Source organism: Perissodus microlepis, chromosome 1, assembly GCF_051167445.1.
Source record: "Perissodus microlepis isolate ML-2025 ecotype Zambia chromosome 1, ASM5116744v1, whole genome shotgun sequence".
NCBI classification, from domain to species: Eukaryota; Metazoa; Chordata; class Actinopteri; order Cichliformes; family Cichlidae; genus Perissodus; species Perissodus microlepis.
In genome coordinates this window covers 17,782,573-17,810,238 of record NC_140461.1, presented here as the reverse complement: position 1 = coordinate 17,810,238, position 27,666 = coordinate 17,782,573, and the positions used below count along the sequence as shown (strand labels likewise).

The 27,666-nt window shown below is 39.5% G+C and overlaps 1 protein-coding gene across 4 annotated transcripts in view; it reads left to right on the top strand.

Annotated features, from left to right (window-relative positions):
- The window catches only part of furina (furin (paired basic amino acid cleaving enzyme) a), an 82,606-nt gene that overhangs the window by 29,724 nt on the left and 25,216 nt on the right, over window positions 1-27,666 (top strand). For all 4 annotated transcript variants that reach the window (XM_084932634.1, XM_084932655.1, XM_084932642.1 and 1 more), the window contains exons 3-6: window positions 11,505-11,603; window positions 19,709-19,804; window positions 21,736-21,864; window positions 22,073-22,149. In XM_084932634.1, the coding sequence (XP_084788760.1) occupies window positions 11,505-11,603; window positions 19,709-19,804; window positions 21,736-21,864; window positions 22,073-22,149 (401 nt within the window). The remainder of the gene's footprint in view (window positions 1-11,504; window positions 11,604-19,708; window positions 19,805-21,735; window positions 21,865-22,072; window positions 22,150-27,666) is intronic.

Genomic DNA, 27,666 nt, shown 5'->3' with positions numbered 1-27,666 from the left:
ACCTAGGCTGTTCTTATTTTGACAAACCAAATACTTTATCACCTTCCCTTGCCCTTCTCGCCCCCTTAAAAGATACCAGATTGTCAAAACTAGGGATGGGTACCGGTATCCGGTGCCATGATGGCACCGGTTCTGACATAAACGGTAGTAACCAGACCGAAAAGCAGCGCACATTTCGGTGCTTAATTTCGGTGCTTTTTTTTCCTGAGCTGTGATACACTTTAGATTCTAGCCAATCATTTTACGTTTCCGAGGATAGTAGGCGGGTCCAGGTACGTACGTTCTTTTAGAGCAGAGCTACAGATTAAAAACGCCCAAGGCAAAGCGGTCAAAAGTCTGGCTGTACTTCACAGCAAAATATGCAAACTCAGCAGCCTGCAACAAGTGCTTTAAGGTGATACTGTGATACTGTCAAAGGAGGTAACACCTCGAATCTGATGAAACACCTGGCGACGCATAGCGTTTTTTTTTTAAAAGCCGAAAAATGCGCCGTATTTGATAGCTTGCTGCGAGACCTCACACCGTGCACATCTACTGCAGGTGGGTTGCCTGTTATCGGACCCGGAGTTAGCAACATCCCCCAAAAACCCGAAGAGTAGAGTCCTGGCCCCTAGCCCTGCCAGTGTAGCAGAAATGATGATGATGGCAGCAGCAGCCGTTCTTCTCTGCGTGAGTAGCTTAATGTTGTTCGTGTGTAATTTACGTTGAGTAGGCTAACCACGTTATTACATTAATGCATGTAAGGTGAACTAGCAAACACAGTCGTAGTTACATGCGGCTGTCTTCTTGTTTGATGGCAGATACTCCCTTCACCCTGGCCAAAAAGGCTAAAATGACCAAAGAAAAAGTGGAAAACAGCTAAACATGAGAGGTTTTTGGACAAAGTTTGTGTTTTTTCCATTGATTAAGCACTGCTTCCAGCCAAGAGTGATACCATATATGCCCCATAGCTGCAGAAAAGGCTAACATTGTTATCTTTTTACAAAAAAACAGCTGAACATGAGAGGTTTTTGGACCAATTTTGTGTTCTCCATTCTTTTAAGCACCGGTTTGAGCACCGGCACCGTTTCAAAAGTACCGGTTTTGCACCGGTATCGGATAAAACCTAAACGATACCCATCCCTAGTCAAAACTGAATCTCAGTCTCCATGGAAGCAGCAGTAACAAACAGGCTTTAAGGGCTTCCCCTGTTCAAAATGTGTGCTGCATCTTGTTTTGCGATCTTTCACCCGACTTCCCATATGGCGCATTGAGAAGTACTGAGTCAGTGACTGTTGTGGAATAACAGGGCGATCTCACACACGGACTAATGCATACAGCCTCGGGCCTTGGCAGCAGTATTTAATGCCAGCACTGTGTAGCAGGATGTACTGGAATAAACAAACAAATAATGATTAAGGATATTCTGGGTGATTAATTTACTTGTTGTTCACACAATAGAGTCCAGACTAGTCAAAAATAACAGAACACTCAGAAAATGGTCAAAATGAGCCCAGTCTAATGAACAGTGTTAAATATTGTTCTTAGAAAGCCTGAGAGGAGCAACTGTTGAAGCTCTTTTCTGAGCTGATGAACACAATGACTGAGTTTGCCTCAGAAGTTAGCTGTTAGAGAGAGATGATCCTCTTCAAATCCCTTCTTTGTCGGGGAGCGAGTTGAAAGAAGCTGCTTGAAGTATAGAGTTTCCATATTGTGCTAAGGCCATCAAAAATGGGCAAGAAATGTTCTAACTTAAGGCAGTTTTCATTAAAGAAATGTCCTTCACCTCACAATTTCCCTCAAAGTCACTCTTAAAATGCAGCTGCTGTGCACCTTGGGGAGACCCTCATGACACTCCTTTAAATTGAAGTGCAGAGGGCTCAGCTACCTGTGGTGGTGTGGTGGGTGCAGAGACTAAAATGTTCAGTCCTCTGTGGAGGGAGAGGACAGTGATGGAAATGTTTTAGATGGAAATTAAGAGAGTGCAGCTTCCTCACATGGCCCCAGCGGTCCATCAGTGGTGGTGGGGGGAGAGCCTGTTTGGTATTACTGTCTTGCAGGAGTGCTCTATCTTTGCTCCGTGAGTTAAAAGGGGAGATAGAATTAGACTGCAGAATTAAATCTTATTAGCCCCTGTCCCACTGGCAATCACCTTTTGCACCATCTTCAGTGTGTGTGTGTGTGTGAGTGTGTGAGAGAGTCTGTGTGTGTGAGCAAGGAAGAGGGGAAGGTGGGAAGAAATTCAACAGGTTATTACTGACATTATATTTGAAATGAGCACAGAGGTGTGTGTGTGTGCGCGCGTCCTTGTGGTCTTAGAATTTACAATCCAAGTGCTACTTTGCTAGTTTAGATGCACTGTTAACTTCAGATTCAGCTGTTAAACTCCCCGTAAAGAACATCACCTCTGCATGTACATCATAAACTGACCTTAAAATAGGGAAATAAAAATAAAACAGAAACCAGGTGATGAGACCTACATTTCAGCCTAATCGTTTAATTCAGTGCGGTAATCTGACTCATTGCAGCATTAATATCAGCGCTCATGGTTATTCATCAGTGCATATTAATGGCATCCAATCCAAGATTTTTTTTTTTTTTTTTTTAATTTTTTTTTTTGCACCCTGCTTTCATGTCTCCTTATATAATAGCTTTTATTCCAGCACTCCTGACAGGGGGCCTTTGGGGCTGAGAAGCAAACGACCTGCCAGTGAATTCATGGTGCATCTTCTGTTCTTCTCAGCACTGTCAGATTTTACTTTGTTCAGTGTTTAAGGGGGGAAGAGAATCTTCATGAATGTGAAATGGTGTGACCTTTTTGAGAGCTGGAAAACCCCCCCAAAACATTTCACCTCATCATGCGGATTATTTTCTCCATTTCCTAAAAAGTGTACATTTGCTGCATGTAGAGTGCTATCAAGAATGTTTCAGGCAACACAGACAAACCACTACAACCATGTTGGGGCATTTTTCATACTGCATTAGAACATGGCCAGTTATCATATGAAAATGTTGCTGTTTCATAAGACTAGATAAATTTGCAAAAAATGAAGGGGAAAAAATGGAAACGCATTTGTTTCCACAGTAATGACCATATGCAGTTTGTCACGTGGTTTGGCTCTGCTGCTTGCACAGAGTATTGTTTACTGTTGTAGGGAGCGTCGGGCACAATGAGCTTTATATATTCAAAAACAAGGCAAGCAGGATGGTGTGATTTATGCAGAGCTGCTTGTATACCTGTACAGCACAGCCTGCAAAGCGGCTCTCTACCAACTGCCTTATAACTGTGTTAATATGACTGTCACAACCAAATTATTTTGAAATAAGTGGCAATATCATTGAACTGCCGGTACATATATCGTCACAAATAACCAACTGTTAAGCTTGGCTGAACATTAACAAGTTATACAGCAATGTAGTAGCAGGAAAGAAATTTTGTTGTAATGATCCATTCTTTATAGCTGTAGTTCTTCAAAGAAACTGTAATACACAAGGCTGCACAGATGTCAAAATGTCTGAGGGACGAGGAAGGTATCAGCAGAACCAGTTACTTCCTGTTTTGGCAGCAGTGTTGTTGCTCACCGTTTTAGCACTGCAACCGGAATAAATGCTGTGTATCGCCTTTTGTCTTTCATGAACTTCGCAACCTTGAGCTACAGTCTCTAAGTAATTATTTAGCAATACAGCAATTAGCCAGAATGCCACAACAGTGTATTTACACAATAACGGGATTATTATTTGTTTCTGCATAGAGATTTTGCAGACACCAATAAAGGTTTTAGTAAGAGGAAAATCACCACCGTTCTAAAAACAAAAGATTAAACCTGTTTTGTTCAGTATGATTTTGTTCACTCAAACCTACTTTTAATTTTTATTTGTGAAATAGACCGAAATAACCGCAAAAGATAGAAGTTTGCTGGAAAAGGGGGGCAAAATAGGAAGAACCCCGAAGCGCAAAATGACTCCCTGGTATCTTTTTGGTTTTAAAGAGCATCATTTTCTCCATTTAAACTGTTTTGGTCAGTTTTCTGTACTTTTTTAAAATTTATTTATTTATTTTTTTAATACAGATTGAAAGCTCAGATTAGATTTAGTATTCCCTCGCAGTGTCAGAAGCAATCATACACTCTGCTCTCCCACTGATAGAATTGCCTCCCTTGTGATAAAAGCCTGCTTCTTCTCTGTCCCTCTCCAATTTCCTCCTTCTCTGTATAGATGTCTTTCCTTTCAAGACATCCCCCCCCCCCCCCCCCCCCCCCCCCCCCCACACACACACACACACACACACACACACACACACACACACACACACACACACACACACACACACACACTCCAGTGATGGATACAGTCCACTAATGAGGAAGAGCTCATCAAGACATCTGCATGAGAGTTGTTGATGGGTTTAAAGAGATTATCTCTCAACTGTTAATACAAATCTAATGGGGCAATCTTTGATTTCCAGCAGGCTGATCATGAAAAGTAGTTTCCCGGCTGTAAGAGAGAGTGCACAATTGTGATTAGAGGTTCATCATGTTAGAAGTTCTATGAGCATAATCACACATGTGCCTTATTTTTTTATTATTATTATTATTTTTTTAACATTATAGATATTTATTTCAGTTAACAAGAAGGGACGTTTTCACATCAGCCAAGTTTTTCGATTAGTAGTTTAGCATGTTTGCACTCTTCTAATTGAATCTTTTGTCCAGTTTGAGGGAATTCTTTGCTCTGTTATTAACAATTAAAAGGATCAATGCAAGACGACTGCTCGAGTTAGACTATCACTTTATGCCTGCTTGGGGACATTGTATTGCATTAGTGAACTGCTTTAAAAAAAGTGTGCATGTATATATGCACTGCAGCTGCCTTGGAGGTGTTTACAGCAAAATAAATTAGACATAATTTTAAATATTAATGAAAGTAAAATGTTACTGGGAGAGTAATGAACAATATTACAGTGCCACCACTGCTATCAGAATGAATACAAAAAAATGGGCTGTTGGACAAACGCGGATTTATTTTAGTCTGAATCATCTGCTGTGGATGATTCATATCTTGCACTTGCCTTTACCTTTGTGTTTCTTGTGAATACTGCTGGTTGTACATCAAAACCTTCAGTAGATGAATTTCCCAGTTCAGGAAATGGTGACGCGTGCACACTTCACTCTTTTTCTTCTTTTTCTAAAGCACAATGAATATCAAGGCCTTCACATATATATAGATTTTTAAATGTCTTATCTGTGACAGTTAAATCCCAGATACATTTTTGCACACATGTCCCAAGACAGCTGAGGAATTGATTCTTCAACCATCTCTGGGTATATTGTTGTATTATTGTAGGGTCTTTCCCCCACAGTGCAAAGTGCCTTAAGGCAGCTGCTGTTGTAATTTGGTGCTGTATAAATCAAATTGAATTGAACAATACTAAAGTGGTCCTGTGGTTGGCAATGTTTCCTCACAGCAGGAAGGTCTTGGGTTCGAACTCAACAACTCATCGCATCAAAAACCATGCTATGGCAATGCTGCCTATCTGGGCCCACAGAGCTCTTTTAAAAAGTCTGAATTATTTTTTTACTTGGTGGTTAAATAAAGGTTAATAATTGAAGGTATTTTTTTTGCGGTCAGCCATCATCCAATGAACCTTGTTTCATTTCTGAGAATATTTTCATGAATCCGTATCTCAGACATTTTCCCTACAGCACCTGCTGGTTGCAGTTGTGCTCAGGATGAGCTAATTTTTAGCGTGTTATCTGACTTCATCCTGAGGCCAGCTTTCAGTGTCTCACAGTAAGTCTTCAGTATTCAGCCAGAACATTGTGGCATTTTTTTTCTCCTTTCACTTTTTCAGACATTTGTTTTTAATGTGTGACCATGGAGACACTCGAGGAAACCATTTGATTCACAAATGGGGCTAAATACCTAAAGGGGAGGGGTGTGTATATATATTTATATCTCCATATATCCTAACACGATTGCACAGATGGATTGGATTTCTACTGCTCAGATGTATTTGCTTTTCTATAATTGATTATGTTAGTCTGTACAAACTCAGTGCAGCTGGGACTTGGGGTGTTAGAGCAGCTGTGTATGTGTCTTGTCCTGTGCTTCTGACTTTACCTTCACAGCACCATAAAGACACTGCGAGGAGTTAGTCAGTCATCTGAGAACAGCATGCATCGACCCGTGAGCTACCAGCCCTGCAGCACTCCTGCAATGACACTGTAAACTTTTTACACGCTCATCCTCTCTATAAAGTTGAGGTTGTGCTGCAGTGGCCGAGATGCTGAGTCCGTCATTTCTTAATGCAGGGACTCAATAAGAAAGGAGCATATAATGAGCTAATATTTCTTTGTTTTTTTTATTAAGTAATTAGAAGGCAAACAATAGTTGCCTCTTTTGTTTTATTGCATTGTTATTATAGAGGCTTGCCATAAATTTAAGGTGCGAGAATCAGTATTTTATTTGACTGCATCAGTGTAAATATTATTTATTTTAGTCAATAAAAAATTGGCATTTACTGTGTAGTCAATGGTTAACAAGAAGTAAAAATGTGGCGAGGATTTCAAGTATTGCATTACATTGCTGAACAGAATCTGCCAACGTGCGCCTGCTGTGTTGCCAGCAGGTGGATGTAGGTGTGTTTGGGTTCATCAGAGGTCCCCAACTAGCCAACAAAAGCCAAGTGGCAGACCCCTGAGAAGGTTAATCATCTGCTAAAGGAGGGAATCCTGATCTTTTTGTTTTGCACATTAACCCATCCAGCCACATAATACAAAATGAGCTTAATCATTAGATCATTAGCACTTAAACTGAGGCTCTCTTAACTCTGTGGGTCATTTTTTCTTCTTTCAAGTGTAGATATTGAAAGTGCGTATATCAGCCTGTCCTCTGTACAGAAATGTCAATTCTGTATTTAATTCATTTTCTTTTTTTGTTCAACATTAAATGAGCTAATCAGAGTTCTTCAAAACAGTTTGTGTAGACTGAATGGTCGACTGTGCCAAGAATTATAATCTCTGTTTACAGTATAAACAGAGCTGAGGAATGAGGGCGGTAGCTTGTTGAGAATGGATTGGTTGTTGATAAATAAGGTAGCTTGCATTTACCTTGTAAGGCTTCATATGTTTAACAGTTTGTTCCAGTTTGTATTATATTAATTTAGACATTTTTTGTTTGTCAAATTACCCACTGCTTAATGTACAGCTCTTCAACAGAAAACAAAAAAATGTTAAATTAAAGTTTGAAGCAAGTTTTTTTTGAGTAATTTTCTTTAACTCGTGCAAAATGTTTGCTGTCTGTATTTAGGTCCTCATAGGATGGGTTAAAACTGGAGGCAGCTTATGCAAACACAGAGCACATACAAATCTTATACAAAACAGCCTTGTTGTGGCTACGTTTCAAAACACGGTGTTCTTCCTGTGGGGCAACAGTGCCATTGAGCCACTGTGGTGATGATTTAGCTTGCGTTCTTATTAAGTAAATACATAGCATAGTTGCCAAATAAAACTAAAGGTTAATGAGTAACTAGAGACGCCGTGTGCTAGGAAAATAATTAAGGGGGCAAACAATGAGGAGAGAACATGTAATGACTAAATGCGGTTTGGCAGAAACATAGACCAGCTGTGAAAGCCCATTTTCAGGTGTGTGCGGGGAGCTCGGGTTGGTCTGTCTACTCTGTTGTTGTCTTTATTTTATTTCATTTATTTATTTTTTTAAGAAACAGTTTGTTACATCCAGCTGCCACTGTGGCCATCTGTGCCCTGTTCTGCCCATTCACCGCAGCGAGTAATTGGACTCCGGCCTCATTAAATAAACAAGTTGCTGAACTATTTTAGGATGATTACTTGTCCTATGAAAGTCTAATTTTTTTTTTTTCAATTTATCTCTGCTCACTGATGCACGAGCAAAATATGGTAATGTCCTACATTGTGATTCTCTTAAATCAAACGCAATCCAAATGAAAATGAAGTGTGGGGTGGTTTGATGTGTCCATAGTTGAACCACAATGATGGCTCCCCCTTGAGTGGGATTTTCAAAAATCCACAGGCTCGATGTTCACAGCATCCGAAACTGTTTGCTGTCGTCTTATTGCAGCCCCAAACCTCTTTCCCAATTTGTCTCCAGACATTGTTTGGCTCTTTGTAAAACATAATTGTGTCAACAGCCTCTGGAGATGAGACACCAAACCTTTCGATAAGTGCTTTGCCCAAAAGGTAAATTTGGCAGCTGAGGAGGGAGCCAATGTGCAAACAAAGCAGCAGACAGTAATTTTCCACTGTCTGTTACTATGCATATTAATGAGGTTGATGGATTAATGCCTCACTTTAGTAACAGGCCACTAGGTGAGCACCGGTTAAGTCTGTCGTGCTCCAGCGGTGCCCAGCTTATCGCATCAGAAGTTGTGGACCAGATCAGTTTTCCACGTGAATGTCTTTGCTGTAAATGGCCCTTTCTCTCTCAGTGGAAAGCAGTTAAAACCCCACAGAAACAGTGTGATCCTGAGATAAATTGTTAAACACAAGCTCTTAAGATTTGTTGCTGATTGCCTGATGATGATGATTAAGCTGCAGGGTAGACATTTAACAGGACTGGAATGGATTTCCTTTGGTTAAGTGTGGGTGAGTGTATGTGTGCGCATACATTTATAACATTTGAGATGTTTTCAGGGGAATTGACCTTTTTGTCCCTGCTCGAGTATGTGTGTGCATGCAAGGTGTTTTTGTCCAAAAACTAATCACAGGCCACATTGCTGTGGGGTTTTTTTGTAGGGAGGTTGGCATAACTTTGCAAATTTCCTAAAAATCTGATGACAAGATGCCTTAAAGTGAAATAATTATGACCTATGGAAATAAAATTTTCAGACACGTATATTTAATTAAAAGGTTTCCCAAGTTGGATAACAGTGACTTTTTCTTTTCTTTTCTTTTGTTTTGTTTTGTTTTTTTTTTTTTTAAACCTTGTTTATCTTCTCTGACCATCATTGCAATGAGTTTCAATTATTCCATTCAGCCAATCTTTTCACTGATGTTGGTGTTATTTAAGGTTGCTTAATGAAGCCTGCCACTCTTTGCCCATGTCTTTGATCAGTGTCCAGCCTCCCAGGCTCTTATCTTGGCAAACACAATGGACACGCTACCTGCTTTCATTCTTTTATTCAGAAAAGGGTTGGTTGGCTTGGCTAATGCCTTTTGGTTGTCAGTGTTCTCTCCCCTTTTATATCCAGACTTGTTCTTTAATGATTTTTGCACACAGAGACTTGTGGTTTTGGTCGTCCCACCTCTGAGCTAAATATCACTGTAAAGTGTGTCCTCCCTCTCGGTTATTGCCTCCCTATTGTCCTTTGGTTTTTGTGTGCAAGAGTTTTTTGTGTCAGCCAGGCTGAATTGGCCTGTTTACTGTGATTAAATGGGAGCAGAGGAGGTCGGTGGGCTGAGCCGTATCTGTTTTAGAGTTGAGGAGTGTTGCACTACCTTAGCTCAACACCAATCTCTACTGGGACACACAACACACACACAAAAAAAATGTGTAAGTATGTTTTAGTTAACAGTTCAGAATATAAAGAAGCCGATTGAGAACCAAAAGCAGGACTCCAGCAGAATGAGCAGTTGAACTGAATTTGTTGTACAGTACCATTGCCAGGATGAGCATGAGGTGGGGAGCAAGGAAACTGCTTAAGGTGGAGCAGGAAGGAGAGCGTGGCTGGCCCTTGAGCTTGTGAGTGGATGTGGAAGAGGGGGCAGGGCTGGCAGGCTTGGTAGCACAAGAAAAAAACTGAACTAGAAGCTGTCCGTTGTATTTGGAACACATTGGCTAACTGCACAATGTGTGAGATAATCGAGTGAAGAGCCGGAATGTATCCAGCCGGAGGTTGATTAGTGCAAGAGTGTGCAAGTGGCAGCTGGAGAGAAATCACACAAATGCAGAGCGGGAACAAGCAGGGAAACTGAGAAGAAACATAAGGGGAAAATCAGCTGCTACTCAATACAGTTTTTTGATTGTTTGATTAGTTGAGCATACATGGGTATTTTTTTCTCCAAAACTCATTGGTAATTTTTGCTCTAACTGATGAGTACATTTGCTTTAATAATTGATCAGAAAGTCAAAACACCAGTAGAGAACTAGTACAAAAGCAAGCTAAACCTCACCCTTGAGTCTGTTTCTTTTTATTGAAAGATGATTTAAATTGGTAATAGACTATAAAATTGGATTCAGTGTCAATTAATTTATTTTTGGGATGTGTAGATTCTCACCATTAATTCATTTAGTTAGTTTATTTAGTCATCACTCATTAGACAGACTGTATCAACAGTCCATGTAGCACACAGTGACTAACGGGCTCAGGCAGACACATTGGTTATATATGGCTGTTCTCCACTCCTAATTAAGGCTACCCATCAACATTTTTAACACTCAAAACTGGCTTTGGAAATCCTTCTTTTGAAAACAAAAAGTGAAACTAAACTTTTTTAAAAAAAAAAAAAAAAAAAAAAAAAAAAAAAGCTTAATTAGAGGCCACCCGAGAACATTTTACTTTCATTACTAAATATAGCCCTTGTAAAAAAAGGTTTAATTGCATTGTTTCTATAACATACTGAATCATTTCATAATGCGGGGCTTTGAAAACAAGGATCAGTGTGATAATGGGTTATTATAGTGTTTTTTTTTCTTTTCTTCTTCTTCGTCTTCTTCTTTTCCTTTTTTTTTTTTTTTTTTTTTTTTTTTTTTTAAATGTATACCTTTTTAAAAAATAAAGTAAAACAAAGCCACCATGTTTCTTTCCTTCTGAAACTGCTCTGCTGTGATGTGAAGTGTTTTTCATTTGCTTAGACAACTTGTTCTCCCAAGTGTGCTGCTGCTCAATATTAATAACCTAGGTTCATACTGTATTAATGGACTGATTACAGAGGAATATGGGTCACGTATAGGATTTCCCAATGAGTAATGTGTAAGTCAAGTTTGTGGTACCATGAGTGGGGTAGGGTAGGTTTACACAAACAATGCGAGTACATCGTGTCATGCATTGCTGGCAGCCCATTAGCCTAATTAGGCGCCGCAAAATATGGAGAGAAATGGTTGCAAAGATGGGAGAGATAAGCCAGGCCAAAATGAGTTTATAGATGGACTGTAGTAAATAGAAACATGATTTTGATAAAAAAAAATTATCATCTGTTATGTTGCATTTTTCTTTAAGAATTTTATGTAACTACGTGTACTCTTTATATGAGCATATGTATATATTTATGAAATATTTCTATAACTGGTCTGAAGGTCATACCAATACCTGTGTATTATTTTATAAATTAACTGCCAGCTGCGTGTTGCCTGACTTTGCACTGGCTCTGTACACACAGTTGTGATTTTCCTGGAAATATTGATTTATTGGTCAAGAATATGAAAGGATAGAGACTACAGTGATTTCATACTTTATTGAACCTATTATCATATGAAGAGCTGCTATCAGATTACAGAGAGACTTAAATGGCTCTTATGTGATAATGGATCATATCTCCTTATCTCTGCAGGTATTTGGCGATTATTATCACTTTCGGCATCGCACAGTGGTGAAGAGATCACTGTCGGATCACAGGGGGACGCACGTTCGTCTACTAAACGATCCCAAGGTAAGACATTTGTTTTTGGTGCTACAGTCATGCATGCAAAGGAAGTCTGTTGGTTTCTAATGTAATGATGACTGACTAGGTGTGAAGTGTTGAAACTGCTGCTTTATGCTAGAGCGCTCTTTGTGTGATGGATTTTTGCAGTGTTGGGGTTTATTTTTTGGCATTTTGGAAGAACTTTGTAGTGAATCGGGCTTTAGAATTGTTTGACCTAGTAAACCGCACTCTCTGGGCTCCTTTTAAAGCTTATAAATCCTACTTTGGATGTATTTTTATTTATTTATTTTCAAATATAAAGCCATCTCTTAAAATCATTTGCTGTGGGTTGTCATCTAAAATGTCAGAAATGGGGGAACATAAACTCTTGCAAAGTTCATAAGAACATAAACAGATAAACAGAAATGCTTTTAAGACAAACACAAATATTACACTAGTTTTATTTCCATACACAAACCTAAATAATGGCACTGGTGCTTTTGTTTGTTTGTTTTTTAATAAGATTAGTGCCTTGTGTGGGCTCACCAACCATTTTGTTAGGTACACATCTTCAACTGGTTGTTCATACAAATACCTAATCAGAAAGTCCATTGGCAACAACTCGGTGCATTTAGTCATGTCGGTACGATCAAGACAAAGGTCAAACTGAGCGTCATAATGAGGGAGAAAATTCATTTAAGTGACTTTTGGATCATTGTTGGTGTCAGTCAGGCCAGTCTGACTATTTCAGAAAGGCTGGGATTTTCCCACACAACCGAAAGAGAATCACATCTGCTGGCGTGAACAAACTGTGCTTTGGTGTCAATTTCGGTTGGTTTTGCACATCGATTTTGTCTAACCTCAGAAACGTTTCCAGCAACCTTGTTGAAACGAAGCTATGAAGAATTAAAGCAGTTCCGTAGGCAAACCACTGTGTACCAAATAAAGTAGCTGTTAAGTGTACATGGGCTGGGATAATGGGGAATAAACATGTTTAACATATTGAACAATTAGGTTGATAAAACAGATGACAACCCCATTATGTCGTGCAGGCAGATTTTCTTGCATTTTATTACCATATGTTCAATATTAAAGTCATTCTGTTTTTATTGTTTGGCATTGTAATAATAATCTAACTTAAAAAAAATGTAAGAGATCTTTCTTCTGGTTCTGGTTTGTCAGTCCAAACAATTTCCTCTCCTTCCCCCCCCCCCCCCCCCCCCCCCCCCTCATTTACTCAAGGGCTTGGAAGGTGAACATGCACTTCTCTATCGACCGGATTCTTCCTCCTCCTTAACTGATGTAATTTGAAAATTCACATGTCTGTGTTTTCTTGCTTTTTTGTAGGAGTTTGAGGTTAGTGTGAAAATGAGTCAGTGTCCTACCCCCACTGGGAGGGACAAAGGGAAGGGTGTGAAATTAGCATTCATGGCTGTGGGAAAGCAAGTGAGAAAGAATGTTTGAAGGATTCTTTTTAATGCTTCTAAATGAAAGAAAATTGTTCATTTTGAAAAAAGACACTTAAAACTAGAGATGGACCGATCTGATATTACGTATCGGTCCAATACTGACCTAAATTACTGGATTGGATATCGGAGAGAAATAAAAAATGTAATCCGATCCGAAGTATCACAAAATCACCTCACAAAACGCCCTACTTGGCGTGACCCAGATCGGTGCATCGGAGCAGTATGTGTCACGTGATAGAGCGGCTGTTGGCGGTCTGTTGGAGCATTTGGAGCCTTGCTACATGCTTCCTAACCGCGGCATTTCATCTTGGCGAAAACTATCCCAGAGAAGTAAAGCAAGTGTGTAAGTTCATCCCTGAATGTTTGCATAGTATTTCCACGTTAAGCTTAACAACTGATATATTGAGCCACTGCTGGACTGGCCATCGGAATTCCATATTGAGGTGAAAAGGAAGCGATTTGTCCCGGACTTCAGCTAGAATAAAAAAAAAAAAATGGACACTCAGCTGGAGTTATTCTGTCTTTGCTGTGCAGTTGCATCTACTTCTCTCATTCACTCCTCCTTCTCCTCCTGTTATTACTTCAAACATGAAACTGATCAATGATCAGCTGATCGGCTTTTCTGCCGCAAGTCCCGTCTTTCTTGTTTGTTTATCGCCCACTTTGCGCTAGAAAGAGGAGACCAGCGGATAAACAACAGCAGCCCATTTCAGCGTGATCAGCTGTTGTTAGAATGTATTTAATATTACTTTCTAGTATCAGCTGATGTTTGCTGGAGCCACGGCTGTAAAAGCTGCTGGTCATGATATCTGTTTGGATATGAGAGGGAAACATGAAGATGAATCCAGGAGATGTCCTTACTAAATAATAAATTCTGTGCATTTGTTTTACACTTGCATTAAATTAAAGTTGATTACATCGATTAAGGGCGGGGGATGGTTCCCTAATTTTTGCTGGGAGTTGGCAACCCTATTAGTTAGGTTGCTTAATATTTCCACTAAGTACTCTTTAGGACGGTGTAGGTTTAAATTTATTAGATTGATCAGTGTTGCTGAACTATAAAATGTTTTGGGTGGAGTGTATTTTTTGCATACAGGTATAACAGAATAGCTTCAATCTCTTGTTTTTGTTTTTTTTTTTTTTTTTTTAAAAACTTGAGTATGAACTTATACAAAATGCAGCAAGATATTTATAAAAAAAAGTTTTATTGATTACAAAATACACTGTATCGGATTCATATCGGTATCGGCAGATATCCAAATTTATGATATCGGTATCGGACATTAAAAAGTGGTATCGTGCCATCTCTACTTAAAACCAAATCAATATAAAAAAAAAAATACAAAAACTCGTCAAACATGGCAGCTTTGTAGTAAACTTTGTTTTTGTCTGTATCTGCTAACTACTAAAGTTGCTAAATTACTGACCACATAAGCATAAATGCAAACATCAACTAGTGTACCAATCAATTTGGATATAGATATATGACATGCCTCAACTTCACATGTAGCTAAAGCAGAAGGTTATTGTGCGGCATAAAAAGGGAGCCGGAACTGAACCACCAACCCTGTAATTAATGAGCGACCCATTTTACCTCCTGAGATAATCCTTTGATCCATTAATTAAGCAATTATTACAGCTCTAAGCTCAGCTCAGTGGGTTTCCTATAGTATTTTATGTAAAAATTTTTGCCCCGTTGTTGTGTAATCTTTGAAGGAGCTGGAAATGACCTTCTGTTTTTGTGACAGGAGAGTTTAGGGTGACTTTCAGACCGAATCACATGCAGGAATCAAAACTTAAATCATAACTTCCAGCTGATTGCAGTGGATTCTAAATTATGCAGAAAAGAAAAAACTATAACATTATATATAATATAATATATAATATAATATTATACTTGCATATATTTTATTCTATTCATTTAAACGCTGATGTTTTTTTTTTTTTTGTTTGTTTGTTTGTTTGTTTTTTGTTTCTCCCTGACACTGGATCACAGTGATCTGTGTGCACTGGGTTTCACTGAAACAAACTGACTAAAATAACATGATGCATAACTGTGAATAATACTACTTTTATAATCTGGCTCCAGCTTCTCAACACTGTTCCTGTCCTCCTTGTAAATTGTAAAAAAAAGCTCCTCTTTGCTTTCGTACAAGTCTCTGGAAACGATATAAATGTATTTGCATTTAAATTGTGTCCTGTCTATTCTGTAAACCTCGAAATTTAATGCCCGTTACAGTAATCTCGACAGGTGCATCTGCAGAATCATTATGTGCATCAAAACTACTGCTGCCTCGGAAGAAAAGAAATGAAATCTGCCTTGAAGTATCTCTGGCCACACACTGCATCTCTGCAGTGCAGGTGCACACTGGGAGTAGAACAACTTCTGCTGGGTTTGTTTGCGTACATGTTAGAAGTGGTCCACCTCCCTCTTTGGGATTTCCTTTAACGCTGGTGTTCCATTTCCTGTTTTTGAATCCTTTTTTCCCCCACAGCAACTCAGAGAAAGTGGAGCCTTACAGTTTCATGTCCTCCTGTCTAGTTTGTCAGTATTCGTGAGTTTATTTTATCAGTAGAGCGTTGCACAATTATCATTAACTTGCAAACGTATTAGCATTGCTACACATTTTAAACTTTCCTATAATGAATAGTTTGATCAGAGCTTGAAAACCAGCAGGTCTGACTTGCATTTGCATCAGCCCAAGTGTTTTTCCATAAAATATTGCAGAAATACTTCAAATAAAAGGAATTTTAAATCTTAGCAAGGCCCTCTGCAGCTTTTAAACTGATTGAGATGAAGCCTGAACAAAAGGCTCAGTAAACTCTCTTTGAAGAGCATCTAATTACTTACAAAAGCACCTGGACCTATGCCAGATCTCATAGAATGACGACAGAGCTGAGAGCACTGTTAATAGGGTCTGTTCAAGATTTAAAGCTTGGGTCTATCTACTACCTCCACGACTTCAGCTGTCCCGTTTTATGCTGTCTGTGCTTTTCTTTTCGGTTTGTTTGGGAAGTTTACTTCATTTCATTATTTTGTTGAATAGAAGAAAAAGAAGATGCACGCATACACAGAGCACTGTAAGCTGGATTTGCTGTAATAGGTTTGGCTGGTTGAGGCTTTTTATGTTAAGAATAATAACAGCTCTGTAAACATAAATGACATTGTGACTGAGGTGTGATACGAATGGCACTCTACTGTATTCCTTTACGGGAATGATTCCTCATTTGAGGCTCCAACTTGGTCCCTGTGTGAGGATGCTGTGTTTGTATAATGAAGGGCAAAGCAGTGGTTGGGTAAGATGGGAAGGGTGGGGAGCCTATGTGTTGCAGAGATAGGACTCTCCACCTAAACATGAGCCAAGGCAGTCTGTTTGTAAACATTAGTTGTGCGTTGGCCGGCCTGGGCGTATGAGATAGACAGTTTTTAATTTTCAAAGCCTCCTTTTAATAAAAGTGCCCATTTGACAACTTCATAGATACTTTGTGTTCTGTCACAGACTATTGAAGGTTTTCAAAAGACTCTTTTTAAAAGGTAGAAAGTGGAAATGCTTGCTACACTCCAGGAAAAAGTAGGAATCTGTTCAAGTTTGGCTTTGAAAAAGTATATAACTTACACCATTTCTGTTCACTGTTTACTTAAGTATGGAGATGCTCAATTTATAGAAAAGACACTCTATTAAAAATGATTGGTAAATAATGTAAGGTGTCAGCGGGGAGATGCATTTCTAAAATTCTGCATCCTCATTGCGTGCATAGTTTATGGACACGCCTGGGCCACTAATCTCTGCTGTCATTTCCTTGTGACTAGAACTAAAGTACTCCTCTCTAATACATTAATTAGTGGAAAATTATGTCTTTGTTCAGTTTGATGGATATTTCCAAGAACTGTGTGTGACATTAAGATGACTGACTGCACAAATTAGCTGGAAATAACTGGTGTCACTGAGATGCCTGAAGCTGAAAGGAGCAGGAACTGTAACGACTGCAGGGAAGCTATTCTGCATGTTTGCTGGAAGTTGAGTGTGTATGACTTGGCAGTCATCTATTATGACTAACATAGGAAAGATTAACCCTGTGTTTTAACCAACCTTAACAGGTAATGGGATAAGTACTGATTTCTAAACTGCAGTGGCTGCTGTTTGTATCAAAAATAGTGTTTTCTTTTAATCATGCAAAGATGAAAAAGACCCTAAAAGGATCAGTAATTTTATATTGGTTTTAATGTATAGAGTGTGATAAAGGTGGCATGCCTTCTCTGGCATGCCAGATATTGTTTTTGCATGGTTTTGTGTATGTGAATAGCTTTCAAGGGCGCCAAAGGCATACACTTGAACTATGACTTGCATTAATTGATGAGATTAGATCTAGTAGTATACACTCCACACACACCATGTTTATAGTGAAAATCCTCTGTTGCAAATTTTAGAATTTCCTGTGTTGCATCAGACTTTGCAAACATTTTCTGTCTTCCAAGAATCTTGATCTGTTTGAACAGAATCATTGTGGAAATGTTGCACAACAACCACCGACCCTGCGTAGGTGTGAAACCAAGATTTAAGGTGTGATGAAAACATTGCAGAAAACGAAGACGGGAAAGTCACATAGAACCACGTGATGACGCAGGAGAAAATGTCATACTTTTTTTTTTTTTATGACTGAAAATTACAAATTGGTCACGGCGTACAACTGACTGTAGACATCATTTTTGTCAGTTGTGCCCTTTTCCTTAGGAAGCCAATATTAAAGTGACTGAGAGACGTTGCATATCATCAGCTGGCTTTATTTCTCTAAACTGTACTGTTACCTGCCCTTTTCGGAGTAATTAGGGTACTTGTTAAATCTCCTGCCTAGAGATTAGCAGTTTATTTGCTTCAAGACATCTTTTTTTAAGGCTTCAAACCAACCCAACACTAGACTAACACAAAAAGCAAAAGCAAGACAGTTCTCTAACCTAAGGTCAAAAACGGTATAAAACCAAATATCTACTAACTGCTACTAAGTCAAATTACAAGCATTAGCCAATAGCTCATATCAATAGGCAACTTCTAGTACTACTTCTCTCTCAGGGCAAAACTAAATGTTGTCTCTTTGTTGTGAGAGAGAGAAGAGATGGTTGTCAGGTGGACTTTACAAAGCTGCTAACTCTGCATAACTTGGATTGAGGAGAGATCAGCATCAAGTGTTAGCAAATAGCACACATGATACAGGCAGGGATGGCTCCTGAATTTTTACATAGGGGTGGCCAAATGGGGGCCACTAAAAAGTACAGTTTGTTTGTTTTGTTTTTTTTGTTTTTTTTGTACGTCTAAGTTCTTTGGATGCATCTGGGCAACTCAAGGTTCAGTATCTTGCCTGAGGATACTTTAACATTCAGAACTACCAACCCTCCAGTTTGCAGACAATCCCCTCTACCCCCTGAGCCACAGCTGCCCCTGGACATAACATGCTGTGTGACTCTTGCAAAATGAATGGCTCATTTGATTGCCTTCTTTTTTTTAGATTTGATAGAATTTGATTCAGTGCTGAGAAGCAATATTTAATATACTTTATTATTATGTTGTCTCTGTGTACAAAATGACATTTGCTGTTAAGATATAAATAACAGTCTTGGAGAGAGAGAGAATCATAGTAACCTTTTAGTCTGAGATGTTGCACCACCTTGATTTCACTTCAAGAGAATTGAAAATGGAAAGGAAGTAAGCGTAGACATTTATTTTTCTGTGTATGGTAACACTTTTTTTTTTTTTTTTTTTTTTTTTTTTTTTTAAATATGCGTGCTTGTCTGTATTTGTGGTTTGCTCTGTTATGGCCCTTATTTTCAGTCTGGTGTAAACTGCCACAGTAACACCTCACCCCCGTTGACCCCGGATGAATCTGGATGTTAACATTTCCGCTTGGATAGATTGACCTCACGTACATACCTTAAGTGAAATACCTCCCCTTTGTCACTTTTTGAACTGGCATTGCTTCAGTGTAGCTGTCGAAGTGACCTTCATTTACTTCTTGCTTCTCTCAGCCTTGTGTCTCTAGTGATCTGTAGAGGCGGGGAGAGGGGTGTGCTGCGATTTAGTCGTCCTTCAAATCAGGTGCTCGTCCTTGCAGCAGGCACTTCTCTGTCTTCCTCCTCTGGCACATTTTTTCCCCCTCTCCTGTTCCCGTGTAACCAGCCGTTTTGCAGTACAGCAAGAACAATTCTGCAGAGGGTGTAAAAAGGCGGGCTTATATTCACTGTATTCTGCTTCTGTCAACAATTCCTGATAGAGCTCCCATGTTTTGAAAACCCAGTGCAGACTTGGTTACTGTTCTGTTTGGCGTTGGCTCAAAATCTGCCTCCGTTTGTCTGTTGTTGGTTTGCATACTTGTCTAGGTGCACCCACAAGCAAAGTGAGACAGAAATTTTTAATTAGTCCTGAGCTGCTCTGGAATTCAGTGAGTCTCATTAGTGAGGAGTCCATAGTGCTCCTGTGCCTCTAATCTCACCATTTCTGCTGTTGTCCTGCTGAGGACTCTCTATTAATTTATGTGACATGGTGACACTCGTGGCCAGTTCATTTTAATTTCTTGTACTATTTTTTGAGTGTGGTTAAAAGGTTTTTTATTTTATTTTATTTTTTAAGAATCACCATTGTTAAACTCCTAATGTGTCCTTTCTCTGTTTAGGTGACCTGGGCAGAGCAACAGGTGGTAAAACAGAGGAAAAAGAGGGATGTTTTTGAAGAACCTTTAGATCCCAAGTTCAGAGACCAGTGGTACCTGGTAAGTATAAACAAGAGGCCATGGGTTTTTTCTTTTTCTGTCTGTCTTTGAAAAATAATAAATAAATACTAAATTATAATTCTGTGCTGCAGCCTAGTACAGCTTTTTATCTGTCTAAAGTCAATATAGGTAATTACATTTAGAGCTGTGATATTTCCTCAGGGTCTGAAAATAAACCTGTATGAATCCAATATACTTTTTGTGTGTGTTTTTGGGGAGGGTGCTGTTTGTCTGGCTTGTTTGTAGAACAAGACACTCTAGTGTGACTTTACCTAAAGGATTCAGCTTTAACAATAGCACACTTTCATACACCGAGCTCCCCTCAGCTCTGAATGGCATGTTTCTTGAAATTGATGGTTTACTTTGGTCCATAAACGGCACAGCAACAAAGCGCAAAAAGCGGAGTGAGAGAGGGGTGATTCATCTCGAAGTGCGCTTGTTTTCAGTCGATTGATTTTCACATTCGACTTGAAGAATGCCACTGATACACTGGCCTGTTAAAAGCAGCAGTAACAACTCTGGAGATTTTCTGTTCAGCCTCACTCTTCCTGCAATTACTGTGAGGTTGCTTGAGGCAGAAGATTATTCATGGTGATGCAAAGCACGCTTGTTTCACCACTTGTTCAAAATGTCTTTGCTTTAACGCACTCTGTCCTCCACTGTGCTTGAACAGTTAGTGGCACTTTGATAAGTAAATGTGCCAAGTTCACAGCATTTAAGAGTTGAACTGTTTAGTAAAAACCTGTCTGTGATACATGTAGATATGTTTTATGTGAAAGTTGGGGGGAGTGCTTTTAGTGTCTTTTGAGGGCTGCAGCTAATGATTCTAATCATTCCTTTTGTCCAGCTAATCCACTGGAGAGCACAGAAGAGGATTATACTTCTGTCTGTTTCAGCCTTGCAGAAATAAAATGAAGAAAATAAGTAAATGGTTGTCATTATGCAAAATGTATTGGGTGGATTTGAATAATATTGGTGATACTCAATTGTCCAAAGAGGTCGTGAGCATCAGTAATGTGCTGCTCTTCTCTCAATGCACTAAATAAGTCTGATTCTCATTAAAACTGAACCAGACTGACCACAGGAGGGTGTGGGTGGGTCTGTTGGCAGGGTTTCCAGCATCTGCTGTTACAATGAATATTTAATAATGCTTATATTTATCAAGGAGGAAAAAAAGTCTGATTAGACTCACTCTTGTACAATTGATAAATCATGGGCAGATCTCATACTCAGCTCTACATTTGCTCGAAATATGAGTGCGCCCAAGGAAATGCTAAAATGAAGAAAGATGGGAAAGATTTGATGAACAATATCCAAAGTGAAACCTTGGACATGCCTCTCAGATTTATTATTCAGCAAGTGTGTCAGCCACAAAAGACCTTTTCAGTCTGAATCAGCATTGCAGATCGCAGCGTTTATGTTTTAATTTATTTTCCTGTCGATGGTTTAAAAGTGTCAATGGCAGTACAAGCTGGAGGAATAAAAATAATTCTGTCTGGTAAACTGCACTCACAAGGGCTTGAAATTTAAGAGGAAAATACAGTAAACGCTACACTAGACACATTATATTTTAATGATGCACTTTGAAAATAAAAAGGGCTTTGAAGTAGTTGAAAGCAAGACGTGGCTTTTGACCAAAGGTCAAGCTGAATGTCGAAAGCCCATCAAAAAGCATACTGAATGATCATTGCTATTTTCCACTTCACTATATCTCTGGCTTACCAGGTATTAATAAAACATGGTTTAAAAAAAAAAAAAAAACAACTTTGCAAAAAGCTCAGCCTTCACCTAAACATGTTAAATTGCTCTTATTTTATTAATTTGTTTTTATTAAAGGTGTCCTTTTCACATTTGGTTAAAACTGATTGTCATCCCACTGATATTTTTCTCATGGCTAAATTCTGTGTATTTCATTGCTCTCTGCCCCTCAGTACAACAGCAACCGCCATGACTTGAATGCTAAAGCTGCATGGCAGTTGGGCTACACAGGTAAAGGTGTGGTGGTGTCAATCTTGGATGATGGAATCGAGAAGAACCATCCTGACCTGATGCAGAACTATGTGAGTAGCACTTCCTGAGTAGCACCTGCTAAGGTTTTTTTTTTTTTTTTCCATTGTACTTGTACAATTACAATAGAGGGCTATTCTAAGGATTTTCAAATTAATTCTGCAGTAGTGCCCTGCTTTTATTTTTCTGTAGTAACGTTTCTAACATTTACATGCTTTTTAAGTTCATAAAAATGTCAGTAAACCATCTGTCCTTTCTAAGGACCCGGATGCCAGCTACGATGTGAACGATGGTGATCCAGATCCCCAGCCTCGATACACACAGCTTAATGACAACAGGTAAAACTCTACTCAGATAAGAACTTAATTTACTCTTGGCCTTCCCTGAAACCACCCTCTTGTTCTTCTTTGTCAAGATAAAACTGAACTTGTTTATTAATTTGTCCACCTCCCTGTGTAATAGCTCACAACTGAAATCTAGATAAGTCTGCGGCTGTTTCCCATCCTCTGTTAAGCCTGGAGGCATAAATTCTGAGGGCAGATACAATTAAATGTAAAAGGCTGTAGGTTTTGTTTTATTAAACAGCTTCTTTTTTTTCTCTCTCTCTCCCTTTTTGGTATTTATGATATTTGATATTTCCGAAAATGTGCCGCTGCCTTCTAAAGTAAACCTTACTCCTGTCATATCCACAACATAAGTCTCTGATTTGATTTGGCCTTTAAAAGTCGAGCGTTTCTTTAGCCCAGATAAATCTGCAGAAGGATTAAGGTAGTGTACGAAGAAAACTACTTTCTTGCAGTGGCATCTGCAGATGGCATTAGGAGTTGTTTACCATCACAGTGACATCTTGCAGAGAATTGATTGAATTAAGTTCATCAGCATTAATGAAACAGCAAAGCTCTTGGCTCTGGAGGGTCTCTGCTTGCTTCTCTTCATTCTCAGTGCCTGCCTTCTTTCTGGGTTTAATTTCTGATTTGCTGTAATCTGCTGCTTGTGGGCCACTGGCCTGAGAGGCTTTTTTACCTTGAGGCTCACCATGATTACTGGTGAGAAGATTATACTTGGGCATGGATGAAAATGCAACAGGGCCCTGGAGCAGGCACCATCAGTATGGAGGCCAGAGGGATACAATCAGAGTGGCAGCATGGCCCAAACATATTGAAACTATGCTAATGCTGAATCAGCACCTTAAAGGCTTTGTCGAACATACAGGGGTTTGGGGCTGATTGTAGTAGTTAATTGCTTTCAAATGAAACATAGTTCACCATAATTTAAAGCAGAAGCACAAACAGTTATCAGCAAACGCTTGGAACGGTGAGACAATACAAACAGTATGTTCCATGCTTTCTGATTTAGCTCAGTTAAGTGTTTTTAACAGCGACATCAAGATTTTCTTGTGAAAGAATGTGGAAAAACATCCCTCTGGTGCGGCTCCATATATCCAAAATCTATGCCAAGGCACGCTTAAGCTCTTCTAGCTGCTCGTAGTGGCCCGGAGCCCAGCTAAGACACTTACTATTGATGTTTCCTTCATTTTTGGTTGCACCTCTTTCCAACCCTCGCTCACCTCGGCCCTTATCTCCTGCCACCCAGCTCCCTGTGTCTTGTCTTATTGCTGGAACAATTGAGTGTGTCTGTGTGTGTGTCTGTGTCTGCACGATGTGTGTTTGCCTGTTATCCTTGCTCTACTGTGAGGTTGGTGCAGATGCATGTGTAAACAGCCTGTAGGCAGGCATGAAACTGCGTAACGTTGTGTTAAACTGTAAGTGTCTGTTCCCTGCAGAAAGCCCAACTCTGTTCACCTACATAAAGCAGTCTTTCTCTCGCAGCATACAAGCAGCAATAAGGACCATTCACCGTCATGTTTATCTAAAACACCATGTGATCTAGAGGTTTCTTTTTCCAAGGTTTCTCTCAGTTCTATCAGAACGGTTTCCAAATCTGCATTTCTTGATTAATGTTAAACTGACAGTCTACAGGGATACTTAAAAAAAAATAAATAAATTTGAGCCTGTGAGCTTTTAGTGCTGCTGTAGCACAAAAACCATAGTCATGATTATTTTGCTCAATAGTTGGAATCTCAGTAATTTAGCAGAATTATTCATTAACTTAATAAACATGCAGCAGGGAATTTCCTTGAACTTTATATATAATTCATATGGAAAAAAATTGTGATAGGGGACACAGGGTGTCCAGTTGGCACTCGATCCCAGACTGGTGTGTTTTTGAATAAAAAGCACTGCAACAGCACTGCCTTGCCTTAGGTAGCTGCTACAAACTGGAGCAGACATGTACAGTAGCCACGGGGAGAGTGACTGAGAGCAAAAGCCAATAACTAACTGACACATTGGTTTTCAGTAGCGTGTGACCAACCAGCTGAGAGATCCTTAAACTCTCGGCAGCTACGAGCCTTAGTAACCCTTTCACAGAATCTCCACCACAAATGTTGCTGCTACTTTGAGATGCATCACATTGACCATCTCTTACTGTTTATGACTCAAACTGAACTAAACTGAATTTAGGCTTTTTGTTGGGTGAAAGTGTGCTTCATGTATGACACAAGTTGATATGAATGCTTTGTTAAAAGCCCATCTGTATCCGTACACAGGACTGACTAAACATGTGACCTCAAAAGAATTCACTGCACAGCAATGGATAAAAAGCCTGCTAACAGTAACCTTGTGAATACTTTTCCAGACCTTACGTTGATCTCTCAGGACAAATTACCTCACATTCCTTACTTCACTTTCCTCTGCAAACATAACCAGACACTTTGACCTGTGGGTCTGATTGTTTGTTAACTGGTAAACCATCAATAGACTAAAGAATGAACAGAGAAGGTGGTTGTTCAGAGACCAGCCAGCAAGTATTCCTCGAGTTTGAGGACGACAATATCATGTCTGAGTGAAGCAGTTTAGGTTTTAGACAAAGCTGATTGTTCTGCCAGCTGTGGGTCTGAATACTGATCGTGTGTTGGCCTTGGGCCTGCAGCCAGCTGTAGTTGCTGTAACCCAAGTCAGTCCTTGTGCCTCGAGTTTGCCATAGGGCTTGTTCCTGCTGTAATCTGAACAGGGCTTTGTTGAAACTGCTCTTTGTTCACCATAAGTTTTTGTTAGAGACAAAGAATTCAGTTAATGAACAGTGTATCACATACAAAAGGTGTTTCAGCGTTTCTATGAAGAGTTTTTTTTTTTTTAATTTTTTTATTTCCAGGAAAAGGGAGATTTTATGGCAGCTCTGCAGAGAATGATAATTAAAGGTCTTTATTTATTTATTTATTTTATTTATTTATTTTGGAGAACGTTTTCATACTGTAACTGCTAACGATTGTAATTGCTAATTTAAGCAGCATAGCTATAAACCCACCAGTCAAAAAGTAAAGTTAGTAAAGTGGGAGGCATTTAATGACATTAATGTATACAGAAATCAGATTTAATTGTCCACATGATGATAGATAACATTGCTTTTATTTCTGTTTTCTTTGTACTCTATTCCATATAATAAGGGCTTTCTGACGCACTTGCCAAACTACATCTAACAGAATGGGAAAATGTATTTCGGAGGAAGGACACAGAAACAAGGCAAACAAGTTTTGTCCTGTGTAAATGTAGCATGATCAGTTTAAGAAGTGTGTGCAACTGAGAGTTTAGAAGACCGTTTCATATTATCTGAGAGCCTTTCAGTGTCAGGGAATTTATCAGGACGATATTACAGCTGTGATAATTAATCTCTGGGACTTGTTAACAACTGATTGAACACTTCTACCCTTGTCTTGTCAGTCAGCTCTTTGTTCCTGCTGACAATGTCTGAGTGGTTTCTCTGGAGTACTTCATGTGAAGATCTCCAGCACTGTGCTGTCAGCTCTTTAGCCTCCTGCCGGAACCCTGAGCACGAGGTTCAGTCCAGGTTTGCTTTAATGTGATGTCTTCTCAGGAACTCGAAACAGTAGAAATGAGGACAGTCAGTGAACCAGCATTCATTCCTTCAATCACGTCTCGCTCTCATTATTAGGACTGGAAGCTCCCCGAGGCTAATCTTTGTGAATGATTATGCTGTTGACAGATGAACTCAGAGTCATAGTTTCTAATTAGATATGGAATCAATCTGCATTTGGAGATTTTGGGCAATAAACCATTAAAATCTTTCACCGGGGTTCTATTTGATATCATTATAAAGGCTTCTCTCTTATTCCCTTTTTCCTTTTCCCCCCTCTCCTCACCACCATTCATCCAATCTGCTTCACACCCAAGGAAGTGAAGTCCTATTTTGGGCTAAAAGTTGATTTCTGTTATTCTTTCACAAGAAAAACTTTTGATCACGACATCCTCAGTAGGCCACTGTCGATAGGGAGTGTTAGCAGCGTGATCACAACAGCTCATTGACTAGGGCTCAGTCTAAACTGCGAACAGTCATTGAGACAAACTTATTACCACCTGATGTGAAGTTGTTGAGGAATGCTATCTTTAGTAACTATCAGCTGTCCCACCATCTGTTTTATCACCACAGTAGTTATTTAACAGCAAGCAGCTAGTGAAAGTGGAGTTTGGGACTGATTAACTATTGTGCTCCGCTCGATAGGCACAAGCTCTGCAGCTAAAGCTCGCTTCACTTGTGTTTGAGCTTGCATGCAGTGAGAGACACGTATGAACTTATAGCTGTCCTCCTTTCAAAACTCACACAGTATTTATGTGTGAGTTTCTGCACGCTGTACTTCTTATAAACACTCTGGCTGCTTGTTGTTTACTATGGCAGCACACATGCAGGGCAAGTATTAAAGCCTGTGCATATAAAATCAATCTAAATAATGTCATTTCTGGATCGCAGTCAAAGACTAATGCTGTTGGATCATTGCAGGTAAATGTTGAAAACCCAAATCAGCTGTGTATTTGCTGACATAATCCCATTTCCCCCCCATGATAAATGACTGCAATAACTCAGTTGTGCTGCAAAGTGCACTGGTCCCCCTCTAAACAGGGACAATGTGAACGGGCGCTGCACCAGTTTTAGAACACTGTACTGTCTCTGCAGAGAGAGGAGGTTTTGTGGATGTGTTGCCCTCACAACCTAAAAAACTGATACAGTAGTAAAATTTCATTTGAGTAAGGGAGTAAGCTTCTTTGTCCAATCAGAATTTGCTAGAATTTGGCCCAAAGATGCACCCTTCTCTTTCTCTCCCCCCCCCTTTTCTACTGACCTTAGCAACGAGTAGGAGGAGCAAAGGGATATCTTTGTGTATCCATTTCATTTCTCACAGGAAAATGATTCCCAAAACCCTGATTACGCAAGTCATTCTTGTATAATCAGGTTCAGAAGCCCAGGGCTCTCTCTGTGAATCATTTGTATCCCATGAACAGCCTAGCATGTAATTGACTTTAATGCATGTATTAGAGGAACACTTCAGGAGGGATAGGCCTGTGCATGCCTGGGATCCCATCGTGGACACCTGAGCTGTTCTTTATCATCAGCTTTCTCATCAAAAACACGGATGCTGTAGGATCTAAGACTCCAAAGTCAACAAACGCACACTGCTGGGATTGCTGTGATAAAGTTCACTGGAAAATCCAGATGACGTGTGCATGCGTGTGTGAGTGTTTAACTTGGTGTCTGTAAAGATGTTTTTTATTATCCAACTGGGCCTCTGCTACCAGCTCAGTGGTAACAGAGGCCTTTAAGAGACGTGGCACTTTTGTTGCCTCTGGCATTGACATTAACCTTTGCCCTCTTATCTATTTAATGCTCATTTAGAACTACTTATGACTTTAGTAGCCGTCTACCCTAGGGCTGTGCGATATGACCAAAATCTCATATCCCGATATAAAACATCTATCGTCCTGATAACGATATAAATCACAAAA